The sequence below is a fragment of the Bradysia coprophila genome, chromosome X (genome assembly GCF_014529535.1).
Source record: "Bradysia coprophila strain Holo2 chromosome X, BU_Bcop_v1, whole genome shotgun sequence".
Taxonomy (NCBI): Eukaryota; Metazoa; Arthropoda; class Insecta; order Diptera; family Sciaridae; genus Bradysia; species Bradysia coprophila.
Genome location: NC_050737.1, coordinates 1,292,297 through 1,317,930, shown reverse-complemented (window position 1 = coordinate 1,317,930; position 25,634 = coordinate 1,292,297). Strand labels below are relative to the sequence as shown.

At 33.3% G+C, this 25,634-nt stretch overlaps 1 protein-coding gene and 1 long non-coding RNA gene across 3 annotated transcripts in view; one reads left to right on the top strand and one right to left on the bottom strand.

The window, feature by feature from the left end:
• LOC119081730 (protein similar) overlaps positions 1–25,634 on the top strand; it is a 91,098-nt gene that overhangs the window by 15,511 nt on the left and 49,953 nt on the right. For both annotated transcript variants that reach the window (XM_037190907.1, XM_037190899.1), the window contains exons 2-7: positions 3,222–3,409; positions 3,716–3,888; positions 3,954–4,154; positions 4,216–4,379; positions 4,648–4,754; positions 22,135–22,276. In XM_037190907.1, the coding sequence (XP_037046802.1) occupies positions 3,222–3,409; positions 3,716–3,888; positions 3,954–4,154; positions 4,216–4,379; positions 4,648–4,754; positions 22,135–22,276 (975 nt within the window). The remainder of the gene's footprint in view (positions 1–3,221; positions 3,410–3,715; positions 3,889–3,953; positions 4,155–4,215; positions 4,380–4,647; positions 4,755–22,134; positions 22,277–25,634) is intronic.
• Positions 10,488–11,089, bottom strand: LOC119082983. Its single transcript, XR_005088764.1, has 2 exons — positions 10,614–11,089; positions 10,488–10,543 (listed from the first exon to the last, which is right to left on the bottom strand). It is a non-coding gene; the product is annotated as an uncharacterized LOC119082983 (long non-coding RNA).

Below are 25,634 nucleotides of genomic sequence, written 5' to 3'. Positions count from 1 at the left end.
AGATGACGAAATAAGACGACGCGACGTCTCCGTAGACAGGTTGAGGTCCATGCAAATCAGTATGGAAAGTTACCAAATATTTCCTAAAAAGATTCTCTAGGAGACTGTACTCAACGTTCACTGAAACAAAACCAAAAAAAAACTCGAAATCTCGTGACTTTAATTCATTGCTTGCCATTCCAACGTAAAATTATGATCAGTTTGCTGTAAACTATACAATCGAATATAACGAAAACGCTCTGAAAGGCACCGAAGAAAAATTATATTTTGTATATTACACGGAGATAAAATAAAAATTAAATTTTACTTCCAGAGCAAGATAATTAAGCAGACGAAAACTGGTTTTTTCTTAAATAATTTATCTCCTTTTCGAATATTATAGCAGTTTGCTTCTTTTTTTTTGTAAAAAATATAAATAAAACTCTTCGTATAGAATGTGTTTATTCCGATGGTACCAACACAGGTCTCAATTCGTTACAATCCGAATGCAAATTTTGTCATTATATTTCTATGTGACAAATTGTAAACAACAACAATATTCAGTTGATTCTTCATGGTCAATTCTATCAGAATGTTCGAGTAGATAATAATATATAAAGGTCGAAAGTGAATTGCAAAAAATTACTGGATTTTCATTGCATATGTGCAGTCTTGATTAACAGAGATGCACAAATGCATTTAAACTGATGATTATGACACTTTTATCTGGGACAGTTGTCTATCAACACTAAAGAATTTCATTCAAATAATTTGCTAATTAGCTATCGAGAAATATGATAACCAGCTATAGCTTCCTATGCCGGTCTAAACATTTAGCTGGTTAACAACACTTTGGTCACCTTACATTTCGATTCTGCTGGAAAAAATGTTTTGGTTACAACATGAACTATTACTTATATTACGGCTACTCTTTAGCCAGGTTGATAAAAAGTTGAATGTATGAGTGGGTGGTTCAAGGAAAATCCAGATACAGGAAAAACAACAGGACATTAAGTTCTTCCACATAGCTTCTGCTCAGTGCCGGACTGGCCCTATAGGCGTTCGGGCGATTCCCGAAAGGAAATTTGATTTTTGTATGGATAAAATGACAACGAAGGGCTTTTTGAAAAATTTCTTCATACAACGCCCGAAGGGCTTTTTTGAGCCAGTCCGGCACTGCTTCTGCTCTATGCATTCTGTTCTTGTGTTGGATTAAAAAGTGTGCCCCATTGATTGTGATCATTCTATTTAATTACAGGAGCATCACTGTAATTCGAAAAAAGAAATCAGACAGACTCGGAAACTCAGAATCAACGTAATATCAGAGCCGCAAGGTTATTCAATTCTCTATTATCAGCCTTCTAGTGTGCATTGTATACCACAAGTCGCTTGAATATCCCACATTGTTGATTCATTTCATAATAGTCATAAAAGTTCAATTTGTGTTATTTTGTAAACATTTAATTTACAAAGTACAACGAAAAGATTACCGCAAATTATGAAAGAAGTAACATTCTATTACAAGTTGTTGGTCAGAACTTCTGACTCAGAATGTTATTTAGAGCGGTGAGAAGAACTGGAAATAAACGATCGCAAAAATAAAACTCTTTCGAAAGAGAAGTTTAATCAAAATATCTGATCAGGCCATGAAAGTCCCAATACAGAAATCATTAATAAACGCATGATCTGATATTTCCTGTCCTCCTGGACATGTTTACCAGTTAAAATTCACTCACGTTCAACTTTTCATTATTCTTTTAAACTAAATATGCGGCATTGCTACCGCGTTGTTTTTTGAATTAGTAAACAAGTTGTTGTGCGTAAAATAAAAATTGCCTCGTAAACAAACCATCATAAAGCATCACTTACCATATAATAAGAGCTAAGAATTCGTAGCTGATAAACAAAAAAGGCGAACATCATTATCACCGGATTAGTGTTGTCTAATTAGTGTCTTCTCTTCCATATATTTTTTGTGCGTCGTAATGCTAAGAATTAGAATTGTTAACACTTGCGTATCAACGTTTGCTGATTGAAATATTTTACTTGTATTTATGAAGCTTGATATTAAGTTCGATGGAGGGGATTAAAGTGTGGTTTCTGTAAGCAGAATGATTATTACAGATCTATTATAAAGACTTTTTTTTTGGGAAAACATTTTAATTTTTTCCAAAAATATGAGAAAATCTAAGAAAACTAGGAAAATTCAAGAAAATGTGGGAGAATGTTTTCCCTAACATATTCCGTGGTTACGATCCTGGAGAACTTTGTATCCTCGATAGCAAAGTTCATTCGAAACTTCCGAATCCTAAGCGAAATTTTACTTTTAAAGAGTTAGATTTTCAGACTTGCGAGTAGATTCTACTTTAGTAAAGTTATCTACAGAATTTCTATCGCGAAATTTCAGAAAACGTTTTTATCGCACGAAATTTAAGATTTCGAGAAAGTAGCATTCATTCTGATGGTGGTCCCAACTCTTCTAGAGTCATAGCTTCTTCTGGAGTCATAGCTCCTTCTGAAGTCATAACTCTATCTGGAGTCGTAAATCCTTGTGAATTCTAAATCTTTTGTAGTCATAACTTCTAATGGATTCTGACTCATCGGAAGAAGTAAATTCTCGGAGGTTATAACTCCACAATATGAAATACTTGTACAGCAATAATTTTATGTTAACACAAAGTTCCATTTAAATGTTATAACGTGGTGTAATTGATTGGACTGCGACTATGTTTATCAACATAATAAAGAATAAATAAAAAAAAAAAAATTTTTTTCCAAAATTGCATGTTATACATTACATTTTGTTCAAACTTGTTTAACACAGTACATGTGAGATTGTGTTCAACCGAATATTATTTACATTTACACAATATCGTGTTACAGTTGTGGAATCGTCACAACAAACAGAATGTCAACTATCTATTATTTATTGAATCAACGTGTAACGCGTTATCAATAACAAATATCTGGTTGCTGATTTTATCTAGGCCAGAAAATACTAAGATATGTCAAAAATTGACATTAATTGCCCAATGAATGGAGTGGTCGGTTTATAATTTATTATTTGTCGATTTTTTTTTCAAAATTCAAATATATTTCGTTGTGATGGGAAATAAATAAAAAAAAATTGAGCCAAAAAGATAAACGTAAACTTTTATGTTCAACAAATTCCATTTATGTATACTCAAAACTATTTTATGTTCCAATTTTTTTCAATGATTTTCTTTCTTTCTTTTTTTTAGGAATAATGAAAAACGCAAAGAAAAATCTCGCGATGCAGCCAGGTGTCGTCGATCACGTGAAACGGAAATCTTTACAGATCTAGCTAGTATATTGCCGCTACGTTCAGAGGAAGTGGAACAGCTTGATAAGGCATCGGTTATGCGCCTATCCATTGCCTATTTAAAGATTCGTGATATGTTGGATATGTGTAAGTTGAACAGTTGATCATTATTATGGCTGAGTAAGAGACTCTGCTGAATGTACAAGTATACTGTCCTATGAATTACCTACAGTAGACTAGACTTTTGAGCATAATGGGCCGTATACCTCTAATTATTTATTAGCAGGAGTAGGAGTATTTGGAGGATTTGGTATTGTCTCTTCTTGCATTATCCTACGTCTGTTCTGCCGTAATTTGCAATTCTTTTGTTCAATTTCGGAAAGTTTTTTTTTATGCAAATCTCGGCAGTGTTGATATTGAAGAGTATTGAAATCGATTTTTTTTTACTTTTAGTTCCAGCAAAGCCAACTGGCAAATTAACATCAACCGAAAAATCTATCGAAAACAGTGACCAATTTGAAAATTTAGTGATGCAAGCTGTAGATGGATTTTTACTGGTTCTGTCAGCCGATGGCGACATCATTTTTGTTTCGGAAAATGTGGCTGACATACTCGGTGTCCAACAGGTAACTTGAAATGACAAGGAGCTAAATGACGAACATATTTCAAATCGCAAAATTATCAATTTTAGATCGATGTGATTGGACAACAAATCTGGGATTACAGTCACCAATGTGACCATGATGAACTACGTGATATTTTAAATGGCCGTCGTGATTGTGCAAAAGAAAATGATGGTGCAGTAAATTCGCACCATACGATGTTTTTGAGATTGAAATGCACGCTGACCAGTCGTGGTAGAAGTGTCAACATCAAGAGTGCTTCGTATAAAGTAATTGCTCGCCGTTCATGTCATGCAGTTCTGGAAGTTTATAATTTTCGATCGATTTCAGGTTATTCAATTGATCGGACATACAGCTGTTAAAAATGATAAACGTCAATTGATTGCGATTGGTCGTCCTGTGCCGCATCCATCGAACATTGAAATTCCATTGGGAATAAATACATTTTTGACGAAACACTCGTTGGACATGAAATTTACTTATGTTGATGAAAAGTAAGTATTCGCTGATGTTCAGTGATGGATTGGTGTCGTTGAGGTGCCTTTTTTTGTCAGTTTTGTTACTTAGATAGCCTGGAAGGTGGGTTTTAAACATTTCTGGTTATCAATGTGTTAGGTCAAATTACCCTTAAATTTTGGGAGATTTGGGAAGGACTAGACTCTAGACGAAATATCTTTTTAGTTTATACAATAGCTGATGAAAAAGGGAAACTGAAGCTGTCACCTCGTGATAGTCACTATTGATGAGCTCTTTCCTTTTCAGAATGTCTTCAGTTCTCGGATACGATTCTGACGATTTGATAGGAAAATCATTGTTTGAATTTCAGCATGGTGAAGATTCAGCAAGTTTGATGAAATCGTTTAAAAGTGGTAAGTCTTACTGTAAAATGTTTGTTTTATTGATCCATGGTACAAGTGGGTTGGCCTGTAGAGGCGCCACATTTCTTTCATACTACTTCATTCTCTGCGGCTTATTTTCACATGAACCAACTTCACATTTGTCATTACAGAACAAATGTCACCATATAAAATTGGTTCACATGTAAATAAGCGCAGTGACATGACAGCAGTAATTTTATGACATCACAGAATGTACTAAAATATGGAAAAACTCTATTACATTTCTTCTTAGTTTCTGAACATCATTCTCCCATACCCTTCCCATATTTATATGACCAATAAAGTCAATACATGGCAGACTCACAGTCTGTTAGATCTAAAATGCTTCAATACTTCAATGCTCATTTAGCATTATTGTGCGATATTGTACATACGTCCATAGCAAAAATTGAGAAAAGAATTGTCATAAGTAGTTGTAAGTTTATCCATACTAGAGGACATTCCACATTACACCAGAGCCTTTTATACAAAATCTGCTACTTCAATATTTTTGTCGTACATTTCAATGTATAAGGAATCATTGGCCAGTACTCAACGATAAATCACGTCTTCGTTGTCGATAGCTGTTTTCATAATACTACCCCCTGGTGGTCATCAAACAAAAGTCTTCTTGTACAACATTAGTATAGTAAGTCCCTCATAACTACTCGATTTGAAATCTATCTCTATTACCCTATTCAAAACGACATTATTGTTCCACGAATTTTATTTTTCAATGCTTAATGATCCTAACGAGGGTATGACCTAATGTATATCAAATTCAAATTTTCAACTTGTCTGACAACAGAATGGATGATAATTTTAAATTTGAAGTTTCAACTGTCATTTGGCACCAATGCCGTCATTTCACATCAATTTTTGACTGGACATACGCACAGACGCTCGGTCTGTAAATCAAATTGTAATGAATACTGTCTCAGTATGAAAAAGATTCGAATATTTTTTGGCAACTTTTGAGCCTTTAAAATGGATGTGAATACAGAAAACTATTTTTCCAAAGAAAATATTTCCCAACAACAACGTTCTTTTCTTCTCGGGATACAATAGTTATGTTTGTGCACGTAAAACAAAAGCAACGTTTTACAGTTCGCGAAATGCACTCCCCAACTAATTGCCCTTTTCATCTTATCGAATTAATTTACACTCCAACAATAGTCAACGACCCATTCGTCAATTGACAATGTAGTACACTTGGAAAAATTGCTGATTATGTACATAAATGTATAAAATATTTGATAAGAGACAATGAGCTTCATCCATAGTATACACAAAGATGCAAAATGTTGTTCGTTGCAATTCTGCGAGATTGTTGTTTGTTAACCTTTTTTTCTTTCAAAAAATGATGTGCGTTCAGTTTTCTACAGTTAACTACACAAATGGGAGACTTTAAAAATGTTCAAACTTACGTAATATGAGTTTCAAAGAGTTGTAAAAGTTGTTGTCCGAACAGTTATTATGTAAATACTGTACGACCATTGAACTTCGAGAAATTAAGTTTTATTTTACAATTTTACAATTGTACATACGTATAATATATGTGGAGCAATGGCTCTATGAATTTATAAATAACTGAGTATGATTTGATCTAATGAAAATGCAATTTGCAAGTCAGAGTTTTATGTTTCGGTTGCAATGGCTGTTTTTTGGGTCGACATTGTAAAATTAGTTCAAACTGTTGCACATTAACAAGCTTTGTAAGTGCAACTGCTATAACGCCCACACTACTTTCGAGTGAATGTTGTGTTGGCGTATTTCGTCATCACTATTTGACATGAGGACATTTTCCGAATTTTCAAGCATTGTTTAAGTGAATCGAAATCCTTAGAACGAAAATATTGGAAATATCAGAGCGAGTATCAGATCAGTGTTTAAGAGGCTGAGTTCTAACAGCAGTTTAAATAGTAGCGAATATATTGTGAAGTACTTCGACATTTGATGCACAATTATTTTACGAATCTTAACCTGTCACATACGGCTATTCGATAACGACGACAAAAATAATGACAAGCTCTGAATAATATGGTAGATTTATATAGTAACGATACATGTTAAAAAAATTGAAGTACAAGATCTAAAATCAACCGATTAAGGCCAGTTCATCGTCGCATACATCGCAAAAATGTGTGCGAGTATGAACTGGCCTTAAAAAGACTTTGATCGATGGAAGTAATTGACCCGATAATAAAACTGGTCATATGCTAGCCGTCTGTGACATGTTAAATCTATTACTTCATTTGTTTAAAGTATCGACAAATTTTACGTCATGTTTGACCGTTCATTTTGATGTAGAGCACATGATCATCAGATGATTGCAGTTTCTGAAAGGTTTCTGAATGGATAGTTGAATATACAGCGGAATTATCGATAACCACTTGGGAAACAATTTACCTAGTTCAAATTAATTTTTTTTTTATCGGTTTTCATCGGTAGCCCTTCAAACTTCCGCACTTTGTTCGAAAGATAAAATTGTCAAAATGTTGACTGATTCACGACATTCAGTCATTTTTTATGTTCACAAATGCATTCCAATTACATATTCTACCTTACCACTCTATATTTTAATTAATCAGTACTTTTCCGGTAATTTTGCCTATACTTCACCACACACCTTTATGCACAATTGACTCGACAATTGATAAGAGCTTTCGTGACATACGAGAAACAAATCATTCGGAATCATCTTACCCAAACAATGGTATATCGATTCAGGTGCAGAATCATTCCATGCAAAAAACCAACAAGCTGTCATCGATGTTTTATTCCGTTTGTAATGTTTGCTGCGGAAAAAATGCATTTTATCATTTGTTCATAAATCATCATCGAGCAGAGATTAAATAAATATTTGTTCGCATAATTATTATGTTATGACGGTTGGGTTAACCGCACATTTGTGATCTGAGCTAATATTTTATTAAAACAGAAAATGTTCGTCAAAAATGTGCAGTTTCAAACGAAAATCATAATCATATAAAAACATAACATGTCACGTCGATGCATTCCAAATTTATAATAGAACGAAGGTTCTTTCCTCTTTCCTCGATAAAATCGGTCGACAACCCGGTTATAAGATTGTTATGGTGTTCCTAGAGCGTATAAAGCGCAACTCGTGTTGTAAGTGGAGAACGTAAAGCTAAAAACTATTGCTAGAAGTATTATGTAGCCAGCTATGCTGTCTATATAATACACATACATGGCTGAATTTAAATAAGTAAGGGGTTGAAAGTTGAATGCCACACAGCTCAACTACCTCCAATCCAATATAAAATAATGAATTATGGCGTGCTAGTGCCACAGTGAAATTTTCGTTGGTGTTATTGTCGAATTTACTTCTTTCGATGATAACATACAAGTAAACAAAGAGTCGTTTATGACGACCGTTTTGGTTGCTTCTTTCAGTCATCTAAACTGTGTATTTTCTGAACTTTTTCTGTTTCCTCGAGTTACATTGATTGGTACTCTGAGATTAGCGATACAAATCTATACAGTAAAGGAGACTTCAAACCTTCACAAAAGCTACTCGTATCGCAATGCATCATAAAATCTACTACTTCATCTATGAAAAAAATATCGTTTTAGCTTCGTTTGTATTTGCTTTTTTCTATAGGAATGAACACTAGACATGCATAATAGTGTATTATTGTCATCGTCGTTGTTGTTGGTGCTGCCCGCAAGACAACCAAACACCGTACTGTCCTGATGATTTTTTTTTGTTTCGACGTGTGGGATGTATTCCTCGTCTTCGGCTCGAAATACGAACCTTAATCAACAAAAATTGCCCAGCAAGACATGAACAAAAGTGACCCTAAAATACTTCTAAACTAGTTCTATTCAGGATTCAATCTCAACATAAACTGTAACTTTTATTTTTGGTTTTGCTTGTAAAGCTGCTACATTCATTGACTCAATTAGAGCCCTACGATTTTAGATGGATTTAACCTGTATGACATAACAATCTTGTTATTATCTTGCCCCATGCGAAAGCTTACCAGCCAGTTTGCCCGCTGCGAAAATAATCCGCGAGAAGTTATTTTCGGTTCATTTTCGGAATTCCTAATTGTGACACTCACCTATCGCATGGACCAGATGCCAGAATGCCTTGGGTGTTGCTACGTTATTGGTTAATTCGTGTAACAACTTTCTGGATACTCACTAGGTAACTGTTTTTCGACACGTGTAGTTTTATACCTTGCTTCTAGAGCGAATATTAAAATTCTTCACTTTTCAAAAAGACAGTTACCAAAGCTTGTTGCTCAAATAACTTCCTTACAAATTGTTTACCTCATGAAATGATGTACTTTCACAACATCCAATTTAATCTTTAAAGTATTTGTTTCGGAAAAAAAGCAGAGTTGTGATAATTATGACGAATCTGAGGGAAAATTTATATTGGATGAGGAAGGTTGTATCCTGCGCCAAAGGCAAGGGATATAATCCTCCTCCAGGATAAACGAATTTTCCCGCAGAAACGTATTAGTTTTTATGCATCGAAGCAAAAAATCAACAAAACTGATGCAAATACAGTTCTTGAAATCCTCATACGTCAAAATAAAAATTTGGAAGATGATAGGGGAACTATACGGTTTCATGACACACTGTTCAGCCTTTTAAATTTTTAACTTTGTGCAAGCGAGACAAGCATTTTGAAAAGCACATTTTTTTTTATTATTTTCATAATCTCTGGAGAAGTAATTTTGTTCGTTTAGATGAAATAACTTGGAAAATGATCCCGCTAATGCATCTGTCGCTCCATTTTGTCGAATTAATGATTAAATAATTCAGCTACTCGTACTTACTTAACGGCTTATCCATAAATTTCATGAAAATAAATTTTCTAAATCCGAGTTGCTGCGAAAAAGCCAACGAAACATTTGGATCAGTGAGTTTCTTTTCACTCTCGACCATCTTCAATTCTTCATGTCATCAAAAAACACAAGCAGTACACCTGTGTGTGGTAATATGCACATTGTTCATCTTGTATATAATCTGACCATAAATTCTGGTCCAAAATCTCCAGCATATATACAGTATCTATACTATATGCACACGTATGAAGGTTGTTTTAAAAGCTAAAATTGTGGATTTAGATGCGGCATCAATTAATATACAATTCCCACAAACAGTGGTGGAAATATAAAATTGCTATTGTGATATGTTATCTTAAACATAATTCAATTATGCTTTTATTCTCAACATCCTTACAGTTCAGTGCACTTTCTTTTTCATTTTCTATTTCAGACTCATCTAAATGTACATTGTGCAAGTGCAACTCTGCTGCAATAGATAGATAGATAGACAGATAGATGTATAATATAATTTAATATTATCTATAATCATATACTTTTACTATATCATCATCACAGTATATATAGGATGATGGTGTTATGCTTTTCATCCAGAAGAGAAGAGTGTATAGTAGTATATACAGTATATCCGAAACATCAAAGCGAACTAAGCGAACGAAAAAAGAACCCGTCGACGTCGAGAATAACTTTAACTGAAATGTCTCTTCTTAAAAATTGAATGTCATAAAATCAAGCATTATGTTGCAGAACATAAAATTTAACTTCATTTTAAGACATGTTCCTTTAAATTGGTTAAAGCACTCACTTGCGCGCACATTGACCATCCGTGTACCCCGTCCCGTACACACATACACACAAAGCGCTAACCCAGATTGGCAATTCCGAGTTGTTTTTTTTTCCGTCTTATTCTTCTCTTGAATCGTTAACTTTTCCAACCAAATGTTTAAGTTTTATTATCTTTGACATTGCATGAAATTAGATGTATATGTGTAATATTTTCAGATTAGACCACTTGATTAGATCATACCAAACGCAAAAAAAAAAATAATTCAGCACATACCAAGGAATGCTTCTTACTTTTTGCAATTCACTTTGTTACGTACACACAGACATTCTCCGTATTCCCACAAAATTCTCCGTTTGATAACACACAAAATACTACGTTGCTATTGTAACTTTTACCCAATTTTCAAATTGTTAGCTGGCACATAAAACGCTTTACTTTAAGTAATGAACTTTATCGGGGAGGTTTTAAGTTGTGAAATTTTCGTGAATCACAGATATATACTTAAAACGACAACAAAAATCGCATACCGACAATTTTACGATAAAAAGATAAGAAAAGTTTGCATCACCGTCAATTGTTATGAAAAAGTTAAAAGGTTGGTCGTTGTATGGTATGTGTGCTGTGCAGTATCACTGCCATTAAAATTTACTACGATCTAAGAATCGAAATTTTTAATCGCTGTTCGGTGTTGATTGCATATTACTTCAAGTCATGATGCACAGACCTCTACTCGTTTTGGCTGTCGCTATGGCGTATTTTCATTGAGCGAGTCATAACGGTCTTTGAAATTTTTTGAACTATTAGATCATAGGCTGAGATGGCTTAATTGTAGCATGGAACGTTGCCGCTGATCCTGACAAATTTACAAACTCAAATTAGGTTATATTTGTTTAAACAAACGCAAACCGCAGAGGCATGGGATTACAAAAATTGTTGAAAGTTTCACAAAATTATATTTAAAGTTGGAACGACTTGTATAATAGCGTGGAATTCCTGCAGAAAGAAGAAAAGAAGAAATTTAGTGACATCACACCGCCTTGTTTCATAGAATTTTTCGCATTCCGTATCCACATTTCATTGGTATACAACAGATTTTTAACATAATCCGTTTTATTAAAAGAAACTAACAACTTTTCCTCTATTAAAGAGATTGCAAATTTAACGAAACATTTTCTACGTGAAATATCTCAGTTTTTACATCGATTATGATCTATAAAATGAGTCTAGGTGGTAAACGTATATCTCATCTTTTCGTCGACTTAATTTTTTAAATTCAAACGCCAAATGCTCAAGAAAAAGGTGTAGGTAGTAGAATTTTCAGGGCGAGCTTTTGAATGACTTTTCATACTGGGTAGGGGGATTCTGTAAATCATGAAAAGGCATGGTGTAATTATGGGAATACTTTGAACGGAGACATGGCAGATCGTACATCTACGAAAAATATAGGACGGCATTTATTTATATTAGAATCAATCCAACAGCCTGTTACGACCAACAACAGAATCAACCGAATATATATTATGCACCTGTGTCCAAAAATTTATTTTGACGAGTTGGTGAATGTGATCCTAAGCCGAAGGCGCCGAACATAATCCAACTAGTCAAAATAAACATTTGGACTATGCACCTATGCTGTAAAGCTGGGGTCCTCCACATTCATAATAAGTAATAGTTTAATCAAATAATTGCACAAGTGATGTCACAGCTCTCATCAAAGTTACCGAGGTTCCTCAGATTCTGAAAAATTTTCCAGAGGTTATGTTTTCGGCCGTTTATCATTAAATTTTATGAAGGTAATTTTTGCCCCAGGAGTACTCGAGATCAGCTTTCCAACGAACCCATACACGCCCGTGTCCTCGCCACCTTACGGAAATGATATCCAGACTACGAAACCCCATTTTTCGACCTTTGGCCTTTTACATTCAGCCAGGTATGGAAGATCAAAAATATCCGAGACTGGTTTTGGGCCTAGGCACCAATACCTAACTAGGCATATATCCCTCAAAGAGTTTTATATGTCTTTCTACTGTAAAGTGCACTTAACAGTAGGGTAAGCGAACTTTCAACCGCTGGATATATAAACTATTTATGCTACTAGAAAGGTGAAGTGGTATTTTGGTTCTCGATGTCGTAAACTAGCTTCTTGACTTCGTCTGGAACCATTTGCGATACCGATATACCACTTTACAGTTCTAGTAGCATAAATATCTAAAAATGTTAAAATGAGTGGAGCTTTTACGATGTATGTATAGACGTAGTCACATTTTGGGGGTACATCGTCCAGATCGGACAACACTGAACTAGGTAAACAGAAAAATGGTAATGCATCCGCAGTCTACGCAACTGTTCGATTCGAATCTCGTTTCTTTTTTAAATTTGTTTTTCGTCTCTTGCGTAATTACCTGTCCACTTTGATGAAAAAATCTTAAGAAAAAAAGATAATTATTAGAAACTTCCATCGCATGATCATTGTTTATTTATTCGAAAAACGCTGCATTTCTCTACGATTTAACAAAATAAAAAGTGTTTTATTGTCTGTGAAAATTATTTTTATTCAGCAACAAGTGTGAATCTTGGCACAATTTCAACCGAAACAAAAAAAAAATTAAATTTCTTTTAGCAAAGAAAATTTTTGATTTTTTTTCTGACGTGCTTTTTATAGTGTTCTTTACTGTTGATTAATGGAAATGAGTGAACTGGACACACAAAATTTGTCATTTGAATTAAAAATATTTTCTTTTTCTACCACTTCACGTGAAAATAAAAACAAATTTTTTTCTCTTGTGTTTGAAACTTATTCAACTGATTATTTATTTCGAAACTACCGAGCAGTGGAAACGTACGCTAACACAACTTTGTAGTATGTTAAATAATTGCGGTAATCCAAAAAATACGTGCCACATTTAAGGAATGCTCTTCTGTTACATGTTTTTGTTTTGTTTCGCTTCTTTTTCATTTTATTTATTTTCACTAAAGCTCTGCAATTATATGTTGTCTGAAAGTTTAATTTTTGTGCTTATTGTATAAATAGTTAACAACAAGAAAAAGTTTACAATTATTCCTAATTTCCAGCAAATTAAATTCTGGAATCAATGATGATATTTTCAGCGCAAATTGAAAACAATTTATTCTTTCAGCGCAATTTTCTCGGCTTCCTTTTTTCGCTTGTAAAATTCAACAATGTAAAGGGAGAGCATTTTTGTTTTTACCCAAATTAAAATAATTACATTTAATGTTACCGTTTAGCCAGTACTCGTATACATATTTCTGTCTGTCTCTGGCTTTATTTGCCATAAAATTTTGCGACATTTTTTATGAGCTGTTACATTTTGCAGACTTTTTTTTAATATTCCAAATAAATTTTAAAAGTGCAATCCAACCTGATGACAACCATGACAAATGGATCATTTATTTCGGATTTAATGATTGTTTACTACGAGCGATGAAAAAAAGCCTACCAAAACGTGTTTGCTACTATTTCGATTCAATTTACTTAAACGTCTTCGACAGCATTTTTCAATTTAAAACGCGTATCCATCTGCAATCTTTTTTTGCTCTCACTATCGTTGATACCCCATTTCACGAGTAACAAAAATAAGTTATGGATGCAAATAAAAAAGAAGTATAAATTGAAACAGAGTTTTTCTTCTTCAACGAAAGTTTCAATCGACAGTGTGTAGTGAGGTGTTTTTTTTAACCTTCCCGACACCGATACGAACAAAGTACATATTTAACCGTTTGTACGTTTCATAAAAAATGGCATAACAATAGATTCAGTTTTTGTTATTGTTATCGTTACAGTTAGATATCTCTAAATTACAAAGAATTAAGCAGAAGAGTCTTCGCGAAGAAGGGTTCAGATATCGTGTCTCATTATTGCCGTTTGTAAGATTTTCATGAGAACATTTTATTGAACAGGCATAACATAGAAATTGTCATAAAATACCATTTAGATACCATGTAATACGACAGAATTTCGGCAATTGTCTAATGTAAATTGAAGTATTTTATAACAGAAGTCGATGTCACCTAAATTGCCGACATGTTAATGTGATGGATTAAAAACGGTTCTCAAAATCTATAAATACCAGTTCTAATTACACCCCTGTGAACTTATCACATCCACATGAGAGGGTGTCTTATAAGTTTCACACGACGAACTTGACAATTTAGTTTTGCTGCCTCGAAGGAGATATATTCGAAAATCGATTTTCTGTTAACCAACCTAAAAAATGTAAAACAAAAAAAGGCAAATTTCTTTATTCGTTGAACACTGTAGTATCTGTGAACAAAGCCTTCAAACATTTTCGAAGTAATTGACATAAGAAGCTTTTTAATAACGTCACCGATACCGATAAAGCGAAAAGATTTTTTGGTTTTGTTTCGCGAAAGCATTATTTTCACTGTATAGTGCAAAATCAAAGCTATATGTACCAATGTGATATGAACGTTGATATGGTTGTCATATTGTTGTCTTGTTTTGTCTCACACAATCGAGTGACTTTGCTCCTTATTTTTAATAATAAAAATCAATTAACATTGACGAGTATTAAACTTGATGCAATTTTGTTTCTGACTCTGACCTGACTCTAAATATTATTGTTGGGTTCCATACCAGATGTTTGATCAAGAATTTTATTTTTCCTACAACTCGAAAACCGCAGATTCACGAGCCATTTGAACGATTCAATGTAAATACCAATCCCAGCACAATAAGCAGCAACACTTCATTAGTGCGGAAATCAGACTTTGCAATCCGTTGTACGTATGGAATTTTTCCGTTTCTTCGATTGCTTCTTTTACCCCTTCCCCGACAGTAGATGTCCATTTACAGATAACTATTACAACATCCGAACGGAAATTTCATAGCCACGTGCCGTACTTGCGAACGTAAGCAATGTTTTTTCTTCGTTGTTGTCTGTGGTTAAAGTAAATACACAGAGCAACAGAGATAGGAAAGAAAAGTGAACTGTAGTTCTGTATGATTGCGGTTATTGCTTTCCGGTTGGTCGATAAATAAGGGTAACTTTCACTTGTGCTGTTCCAGTTAGTTCCAATCTTTCATGAAGGATTGTTTTTCATTCCCAGATATGTTTTTTCTAATGGGTTTGTTTGGCTATTTATTATGTGACAACATTTTTTTACTTACAATAATGGTACAAATCTGTGGAAAGTAACTTTACATTTCCTTCGATGCTACTCTTGCTGGGAGTATCTTAATTTCTTAAATACTCAAGAAAAGTTAGCAATAAAAATGATCCTTAGATGTTCTGCATTCAAACGATTGTCGCTAAAAACATATAATAAAATCAAGTGAAAGAGCTTAAAACATCATCGTCTCGAATTATTATACACCAGCTCAATATCCATCAAAATATTATTTTGAATAACCACAATCACCCCACCCCGATACTGTTTTATTATGCATTTTACTGTCAGCATAACATAATAGAATTATTATGTTGCATTAAATATCAAAGTCCTAAATTCCCATTTTACTTCAAAAGACATGTTCAATTTAATTGAAAATACTGATATTTGAATAAGTCAAATAAACTATAAATCCAACGTAGTGCTGACAAACTTCTAACAACAATAAACAAGTTGCAAATCGTATTATTACAAACTAACAACTAACTTATAGTTTATCGTCCTCAATATCCTCCCGTATTCTCGCTCTCTTTTCTCGGTTCAAAGACATCACACATCATGCAATAATATTTAGAAAAAAAAAACCAAAAGAAAATGTTGGAAATGCATGCATTTTATTCATAATAATAACGAAATAAAATGTGTATTTATGTTCATTATATATTTACTATTTGTATTAGGTCGAGGAGGTTTTGTACATAAAATTATTGTGTGATATGTAGATATATATCTATGAAAATATGAAAATGAATGTGTGTATACACCGTACGATATATAATACGATGTAATTTGTCGAAGAAATATATGTAAGAAACATTCAAGGAAAATATTGCATAGAGAGGAGTTACGTTGAAAGAAAGTTACACGTTTATTTTTTTTATTTTTAAAGCTAAAAGCTTTGAGAATATAAGCTTTTGTACATGCTACCGTAAGCACTGATACATCCAATGCACAACATACACATACGATATGTACAGATAGCATACATTACATACCATAAAGAACATTCAACATAATATAAAAACAAAAATCGTGTTACATTATTACATAAGCTCTGGTGTGCGATGTATCTCATCTATATGAAAAATTACAATTTATAAACTAGTTCAACAGTCTTAAGATTTTTATTTTATGGGGATTTTTTTGTTTCAGTCTTCGAATTTTCTAATTTATTTTAATTTATGGCAGATAGAATGGGATCGAAGTATACAAAAGTATGGCTGACGGAAGTTGAATGCATTATGGTGGGTTATTAGAGAGTATGTAGTTGCAGTAATTCAGTTTTTTTTTCGTAAATTCATACATTACAACGAATAGTAGGATTCCATACATTAACAATGGATTTCAGCTTCTGCTATGTGATTTTTGAAGGCTCAAAGAGCTTTTCAGAACTTTGGTGCACTTCTGAACTCCAAAAACAAACTTATTTTGCGATTGCTATACTCACCGGAAAGTGAACTCCGACATGTTCTCTGACTTGGAGTTGCTGTGTCTGTTATTCCCAGATAACTTAAGCAAACAGATGAAAACCTAGATTCAATATTTCAGTATTTTGTTGCAAGTTGCATGCGCGCATCTTACGAAAAGAAGGAAAATAAAAATCTAGTTTTCCATTCGCTTTACTTTTATATGGGAACAATTACAGACCGCAACAGCTCCCATTTTAGAAAATATGTCAGATTTCGTGATTTACCATGATTAACCAGTGATTCATCATTGATTTACCATTGATTAACCAAGTCAAACGTCGTAACTTAGCTATACAAAACGTGATAACTCAATGAAATATAATCATTTTGCTCGGGAGATCACTGTAAATCACAGTCCCAATTTTTGGTAAATCAAACCCATCGATTACGTGTTCTCTTAAACCGTAAAATCCATTTTAATAAAGTAAAAGATTCTATAAGAAACGATCGGCGCTACTGTAAACAAGTGAAGTAATAGATTAAATAACTATTTGGCGATACGCTGCCTCTTTTTAAACAAACATTTCATTAGAATTTGTTTGTTTCATTGTCTGTCTTGTCTTAGCATTGATTTCCACTTACGAAAAAAGAACTCCGTTTGCACTTTACAATAGACAAGAGGCATGGTTTAGCTAAACGGAGTAGTTTTTTTGAATGGTGGAAATCAAGCCTTAACTTGGTCAAGTGAAGAAAATGAGGTCTTGGTAACCATAACCATACATTAATTGTTGAAATATGAGATTTCCTGATTTTTGTATGTCTTGATTCACAAAACCATCAGCGCTCTGAACAATGAAATATATATTTAACTTGTTTGAGAAGTTTTTAAATTCCATCTGGGATATGTAAATAAAATACAAACTGACATACGTGAAAGGCAGAACGACAGCATTGTACAAAATGCCTCAGAGGCAAAATATCATCGATTCCAATAACGAAATGCCTCCATTAACTTCACCACTGTTGTATTGTTCCTTTTACAAAATGTCGTTTCTCGAGTATAAATCCCTTTTTTTACAGCAAATCAAATTCAAAACCATTTTTCGACACTGTCACTTAAATTGGATGACATTTAAAGTCTGCCATAACATACTCTCAGTTGTTGAGTGCCCTGTTGAAGATGAAGGTGAAGGTAAAAATACACTTACAATGTTGTGATGTGTAAAGAAAGCTTCTATGACTCTACACGACAAAAGATTCAATTTGAAAGACTTCATAAAAAGAAAATCTAATCTCTTCATTCTTCAATATTATATTTATTTCAATTGAAACTCGAGCCGTTCCGGTCGCCTTGACAATATAAGAAGTCGTACAACATATTCACGAAATTAATTAATTAAGTTATAGAAATGATTGTGTTGCCTTCCAGCTTCAAGCTATATAGATTAGATATTAGTTTTCAAATTATAATGTAGTGTGACGGTATGATTGTCCTTACAACTAATGATGAAATAAAACCGAATTCAAAACCACTCTTTCCATTCTATCTCTGGCATTTCACTTTTTTCTTCGTCTAAATAAATTTTTTGTGAATTTACTTTAAAAAGATGTTCGTTTATATGAATCAATTTAGCTGCTAAATATTTGCTGATGAAAGCTCTCCATGCATTTCCTTCTATTATTACGAATATAGATAAATGGAATCGAAATCTAGTAGCATGGTATCAAAATTTTTCCGTTCAATGATCTTCTATTCCCTTAAAAATAATATGTATAGTTATGTGGTGATGTGTATTATACAACTATATATGAGTAGTGTATGCATCCCCTTGGTATAGATTCTACCGTGTTCTATACACAAATATATTTCTCTGCACTATATGGATTTGGTATATTGGTGCTGAAGACAAACCGAAACCGAGCGCTAGTAAGCACACCGAAAATATCATTTACAATTGAAGCGTCTTGATGTATACTATGGTGACGATGACACCATTATTATGTAAGCCCTCCTCAATTGGAGTAAAAGGAAAGTGAATCTTTTTATATCCGAGATTAAGTTACGTTATAGAACAGACATTATATAATCTTTTAGATAATGATGAAACTTTCTGGATAAGTAATATTATGCAGTTTGACGTGGGGGTATTGTGAGCTAAATTAATTCTAGAACTTTTGAAATAGTTATCATTTTTGTGAAATAAAACCCCGGTTTCATATTATTTTTTTTCTTCTCTGCACATTTTATTTTCGTACAACAAAAAAGAAGCGGGGGAAAAAATATATTTTTGCACTTTCTTAATTACAAAAATATCATTTAATTCGTTTACGGTATAACAAGAAACATTCAATGAAGCATAATACACAAGATGGTGTGGATCTGTATTACTTTTGTCCCATCATGCTTACGAGATTCATTTGAAATTTAATTTAATTTATTTGGATTTTTTTTTTCGTTCGTCTGTTAAATTAGGGACAACAGTTCTACTTCATATTTTTTTATTGTGCGTCGTTGATACAATTTTTTTTTTCTCGTCTCTCTTCTCTGTTACATAATGAGAATGAAGACGGGACGATATTATCATCACTAGCAACACCATGTCTTAGATGATGTGTATAATATTTTTGGTGTACACGACTTTTCTAGGAAAGAAACACGATAAATTGTGGGTTGCGACTATGAATTTTTAAAAGGAACATGAACCTTACATTAATAAGTTCCTCGAGTTTTGTCAATTTCTGATGGGTTTTGATGTGTATTATAGCTTTAAAAGCTTCTTCGTGGAAATGTTTCTTTTTTTTTTTTTAAAGAAATTTATGAAATTCATTAACTTTTATCGGATGTGGAAAAAGGCGAACAAAACATTCAATGTGAAGTCTTCTGGTTGGAGGGCGAGAAGATGGAAAAAAACTGTTATTAACTATTATTTAATGACACTAAGAACGAGTCCGCGCACATCTAATTTTACAAAAATTGCACTAGAAAGTCTAAAAAGCTTTGTTAGGACATCAATCACATTATCATTTGTACCTGAAATACGGGAAGCTTATCACGATACATTAGGTAAAGCTCTTACTCATATTGTTTGTAGTATTTCATCGTGTTTTTGTTTGATGTGAAATCTTTTACTTCATTTGTTTCAACATACATTTTTCTAGAAAAAGAATTTGGAGTTATCAACGGTTATTAATGAGTCATCAACATAAAACGAAAAGGTATCGGATAATTTGGCACACGGTGCCAAAAGAACGCACTTTTAAACTACGTAAAAGGTGAACTCGCACATGCAAGTTTATTGCTGCAAATGCTTTTTAGCCATGTCATCGACCTAATGACTCATTTTACACAATTTTGCTATCGAACAATCGTGTGCCAGTTCACCTTTTACGTAGTTGAAAAATGCGTTCTTTTAGCACCATGTGCCAAATTACCCCATGCCAACGAAAATGTGGCACTGATTGAATCTCAAGCCAGATCAATAATTTTTTTGCAATCAGTCTGAATCGCTTTGTGGCAGAAACAATAAAATTTCGAACGTTGTAACTTCTCAATGTCGCGTTTCAAGTAACTATTTTACTGACCTACTAGCTTTGACATTTTCTGCTGCCTTTACGATTCAGTTTTAGTCCTATTAAGACCATAAACATTATGTTAACCTTTCACATGCGGCAAGCATAACAGCAGTCTTACTATTGGGAACAATTACTTCATTTGATCTAAGTATTTTCAAGAGGTTGATTTAGAATCTTTTACTTCATTTTTTTGAACATGCAAAAAGCAATATAAGGCTGCTTATTAGTCAGAGCTTGTCGTTTATTCCTGAATTCGTTATCGGTAACAGATAAAATCCGATTGTAATAGATTGAAGACCTCAGGCAAAATTATATCTTACAGTTCCGACAAAATATTCACTGAATTTCTGTGCTTTTGTTTGGGCTCCATTAGCAATTATAATCCGGCGTTGAATAAATTCCATTTTACGAACTAAGTTTTTGCATACGAAAATGTATTCAATAAATTTTCCACATGCCATCTCGGATTTTCTGGCATTTTATCGAAAAGCTACCTTTATACCGAGAGACAATTTCTAATAATTAATTTTCAGCCAGATCCTCTCCTCTTATTTTGAATCATATGCACTTTTCCGTAACGATACAGCAGAACGTTTTCTAAAGAACATAATTAAAAACACTTAAAGACAACAGATATTTCTGCAATTACTGCAAAATTTTAATGAAATTTTACTTTTTATTTTCAATTTTCATTACGTAAAATTAATACAAACAAAATTTTACGTACAAAACATTCAACTTGGAATTTAAATTTCTTTCGTGTGTTGAAAGAAAATACATTTTCATTTCAAACGATAACATCATTTTCTATTTGGATTTTCTTTTTGCTGAGTGCTTTTATTAATAATTGTTCTTTATGAACAACATTGCAATCTTTCGGTATTTAAAGAAAAGCATTCGCTACATCATCGTTCGCAATAACAGTTATATACACCATAATATAGTGCTTTTGTGTGTGAAGACCACTAGGTTGGAAGAACATCAGAGAGAAAGACATTTTCCTCCATTCATACTTTCTACGAATTAACAATGAATCTGTTTTCATAATTTTAAATCTGATTAGGACTTCGCGCATTAATAATGTTGCCTTTGATAATAACACCCAGAGCTTTTTATTAGTTGACGATTTGTAATAATGTCTGAAATTAACAACAGCGAATCTCTTAAAATATTATTTTCCGATAATAATTCAGATGGTATAAGGAGTATAACTGAATTAAGTGTAAGAACAATTAAGCCAGAAATGAAGGCAATCTGCTGGATTTTCCTTGAAAAGTTTGGAAAGAAACGAAGAAAAAAAAGATTTTCTTTGAAAACAATTAGATAAAGTAGATTGGTACTTGATGGAAACAAAATCATAAATCTAGAAATGGTTGGATGCGTTCGCCAAGGTACAGGAGCGCAAATGTGTATTTGTTGCAGCAACATTACGAACTACCATTTTCGACCTTTCCTGTTCTAAAGATATGCGCAACTGAGTGTTTGTAATAATCTTAGTATTATAACTATCGTCCGCGAGAATTATTGAGACTTTCAACGTTTTTAACATAATGTGACAAGCTCAGACAGCTTATTGGAACAGATGCCTCCAGCTGCAATTCCTAATTTATTTTTTATTTTTTTTACAGTCTTAAGCAAAGGCCAGACCGAAACACTTCGATACCGATATTTGGCAAAATCCGGTGGATATTCTTGGATCGTTACACAAGCAACCTTAGTCTATGACAAGCAAAAACCACAGAGTGTTGTTTGTGTTAATTATGTTATTAGGTAAGTACCAATCCAAAATGTTTTATTGCTTTTACGTTGCAACTTACAATTGAACATATTGCCGAATTACTAGTTATGTTTACTAGACACTGCTTATGAAGGTCATACATTTTCTTTTAAATAAATCAAATATAACGCTACCGGTCCTTTTCAATAGTGACAGAAGATAAGACAATGTTCATATAAGTCGGTTCCACCGTCTCCCAATGGTGAAATTGGTTTTTGCAATTGGACCGTCATAAAATCGGAAATCTGAGTGGCTTATAGTCTTTGAGGTCAGTGGTCGAATACGAAATTTCGGAACGACTGGGTCATTCGTAGAGTCATTGCAATGTTTATTGAACGAAAATTTATAGTTTTTGAACTGCGTTCCCAGTTGTCGTTTATAAGAATAAACGTCAATATAATCCAATGATACGTTCTTCCGTATCTTTATTCCAAAGATTCGCCTTCAAAGAGCTATTTGTACAGACAACAAATAATAAAAAGGACAACGGCCAGCATATATATAATGCTTTAGCATTTTATCTATCTTTTCTTCTCTATCCATTTATAGCCCTTGCGGGCATTAAAGTATTTATTTTGCTCTTGCGAATCACATGATATATTATATTATATTATGTGGTTATCGTAAGCGTTGCAGTCTTTTTTTTATTTTATTTTTTTTATTTTTTTGAAATGCTTTGCTTGATACTGTACACAGTATGTTATTATCGTTATTTTATTAAGATGAGGATGGATCGTTACACAACTTATACAGTGAACAATAAGTCAATGATAACTGCTACGATTTCATAAAATGTTTTCTTCAGTTTGTTTTTTTTCCCATTTTTTTCTCTCTTTCGAAAATTAATGTTGTCATTTGTGCATCATTTTCTGTATACACACATTATTATGACCTATTTTAATAAGCAGCTTCTGAGTGTAACTTATCGTAAATTTATATGAAGTATTGAGGCACTATTACTGTAAAAAAAATTTAAGTTGCAACATAATGTTCTCGCTTTCAGTTATTACATATTTTTCAAACGAAATTGTTTTCAACTGAGCAAATTACTACGAATCTGAACTAGATTTAAAAATAAAAACTGTAAAGAAAAGGGCGCCCTTTGTATTTGATGCAAAAGGTGAGGTGCACTTGAACTCATTAGTCGGTAGGAAGAGATCTTTATTGCCTGTCCCATGTGAAAGCTGACCATGACATGTCAGTTGGTCCCATCCGAGAATGATGAAGAATATTTTTTTTTGTTTTACGTGAGTTTCTTTGTGATTAACAACATTCGCATTGAACAATAAATCAGAATTCGTTGGATGTTGCTACTCTATTCATCAATTCAAAAACAACTTTGTGACACTCGCAACCTTATTCGTGTGTTTTTGAGTGACTTACTTCGGTACATGTTTTTCATCGCATGTCACCTTCGGCCCGGATATACAAACTCAACACTTTACCGAAGCTTGCTGCTCAACGTGAGTTTGCTTTTATCACAAAATTGTAATGAATTACTTTCGCAACATCAAATGTAATATATTTCCTTCTGACTGAAAGAATGAGCTGGTTTATATTGGGGTATTTATACAGTCGACGACTACTTCAAAGTGACGTATTTCGTTTCAGCTGTTTTTACGGGTTTACCATTACCACGCGCGTGTACATTGTTCACCTGTATAAACAAGCATTAGCACATTTGTTTGTATGAGTGGAACAGCCAAAGACAGCTGAAATAGAAAGCGTCATTCATTTGAAAGTCGCCTACTGCAAGGAGTCATAACTAAATTATGAAGCAAGAGCCTAATCTACTATTGTACTAATGGTTTGAATTTTCAAAATTTTCTTATAACATGAAATGTTGCCAAAAGCTCCAAAAGTATTAGGAACTCTTGGGCACAATACTACGTGCAGATAGTTACACCTATCACAAAAAAGATAATTTTAGGCTGCAATTGCGCTACAGAGGAAAGTACCGTAAGAAAAATTTAAAACAAAAGATTTTCCGAAGCCGCATCTGAGCTTTTCATACAAAGCCGATCGTCGTTGAATTTATCTTTTTTGGGATGTCTGTACTGCTTTAAAAGTAGCGGATTTTTTTTGCTACACTTCAAGGCCTATTGTTCAGATTTCCTCAAAACCTATAACAAAAACAATTTGTTAAATCGCAATGTTCTCAATTCTCAATCTCAATTCTTAGAAATGATCCGCCGTTTTCTCTGTTTCCACAGAAGCACCCATCTTAACGGCCTTGATTTACGATTGTGTGCTAGTAAAATGATTTAGCGATGAGAGTTAAAATGGGGGTGTGTCTCCAAATTACTTTCGTGTCGGATTACCTTTACTACAAACGTAAATCTACTACAGCAAAAGTGATACTGAAGTACATGATGTTTTCAAAAATAATCGTGCAAACGATTCCCTCAGCGCAAAGAGACCACCCGGTCAATACTTGGATTATTTTTTTCGAAAATAATTTATTGTTCGAAGGGACGAACGATCGGAACAAAAATACCGCTAGACCACACAATGTTCAATCATAATTAAAGTTTTCTTTCATTTCGACGTTAATCAACAGTTATGCCTTGAAATTTCCTTCAGAATTACCGATATGCTATCGGCATAATCAATCAGCAATTTTATTTAATTACTTACCCGAATTAATGACACTTTTATCCGATCACGGATTCATTTTGACTCAAAACAATGTCGTTAATTAATCCAATTAGAAGATCGTAAAAAACCAAACGAATTGTAATAAAATATGAAAAATTAACTGCAAGTGAGACGGCATTGAAGCGAATGCTAAAAATGTACATTCCAAACAAAATTGCCTTTTATGTCTCTACCATTTTATGTTGAACTTAAAAACAATTAACTTTTGTAACTAAAAATGGTACGCCCGTAGCCGTATTTGTACATGAAAAGCTGGCAGGCACGTGTCATTAAAGCAAGTTGAATAATTATTCAATTGCCCAGATAGCTGACCGACGTACTCAAATGTCCTAGAACGATACTGATACTTCTAACCAGCCTGGGCTCTACGAGACACAACCATAATATTTTACTAGATTAAGTGAATTTAATCTCAAGTTATTAGGTCCCGATTACGTGTTATTATTAGCAACATATAACATCTTGCTAACCAGCGGGTAGTCAGCCTGATTTAACGACAACGTTTCCATTTAATACTAAAAAATATTAACGCATAGATTTCGATCGACATTCGACCGATATACGTACAGCCCACCATATTGCTTGACTTGACGTTATCTAATCATTTATTTATTATTTTGTAATAAACAGAATAAAAAGAAAATCTTCTATATGGTGCACACATAAATATTATATGGCAACGCAATATATGTA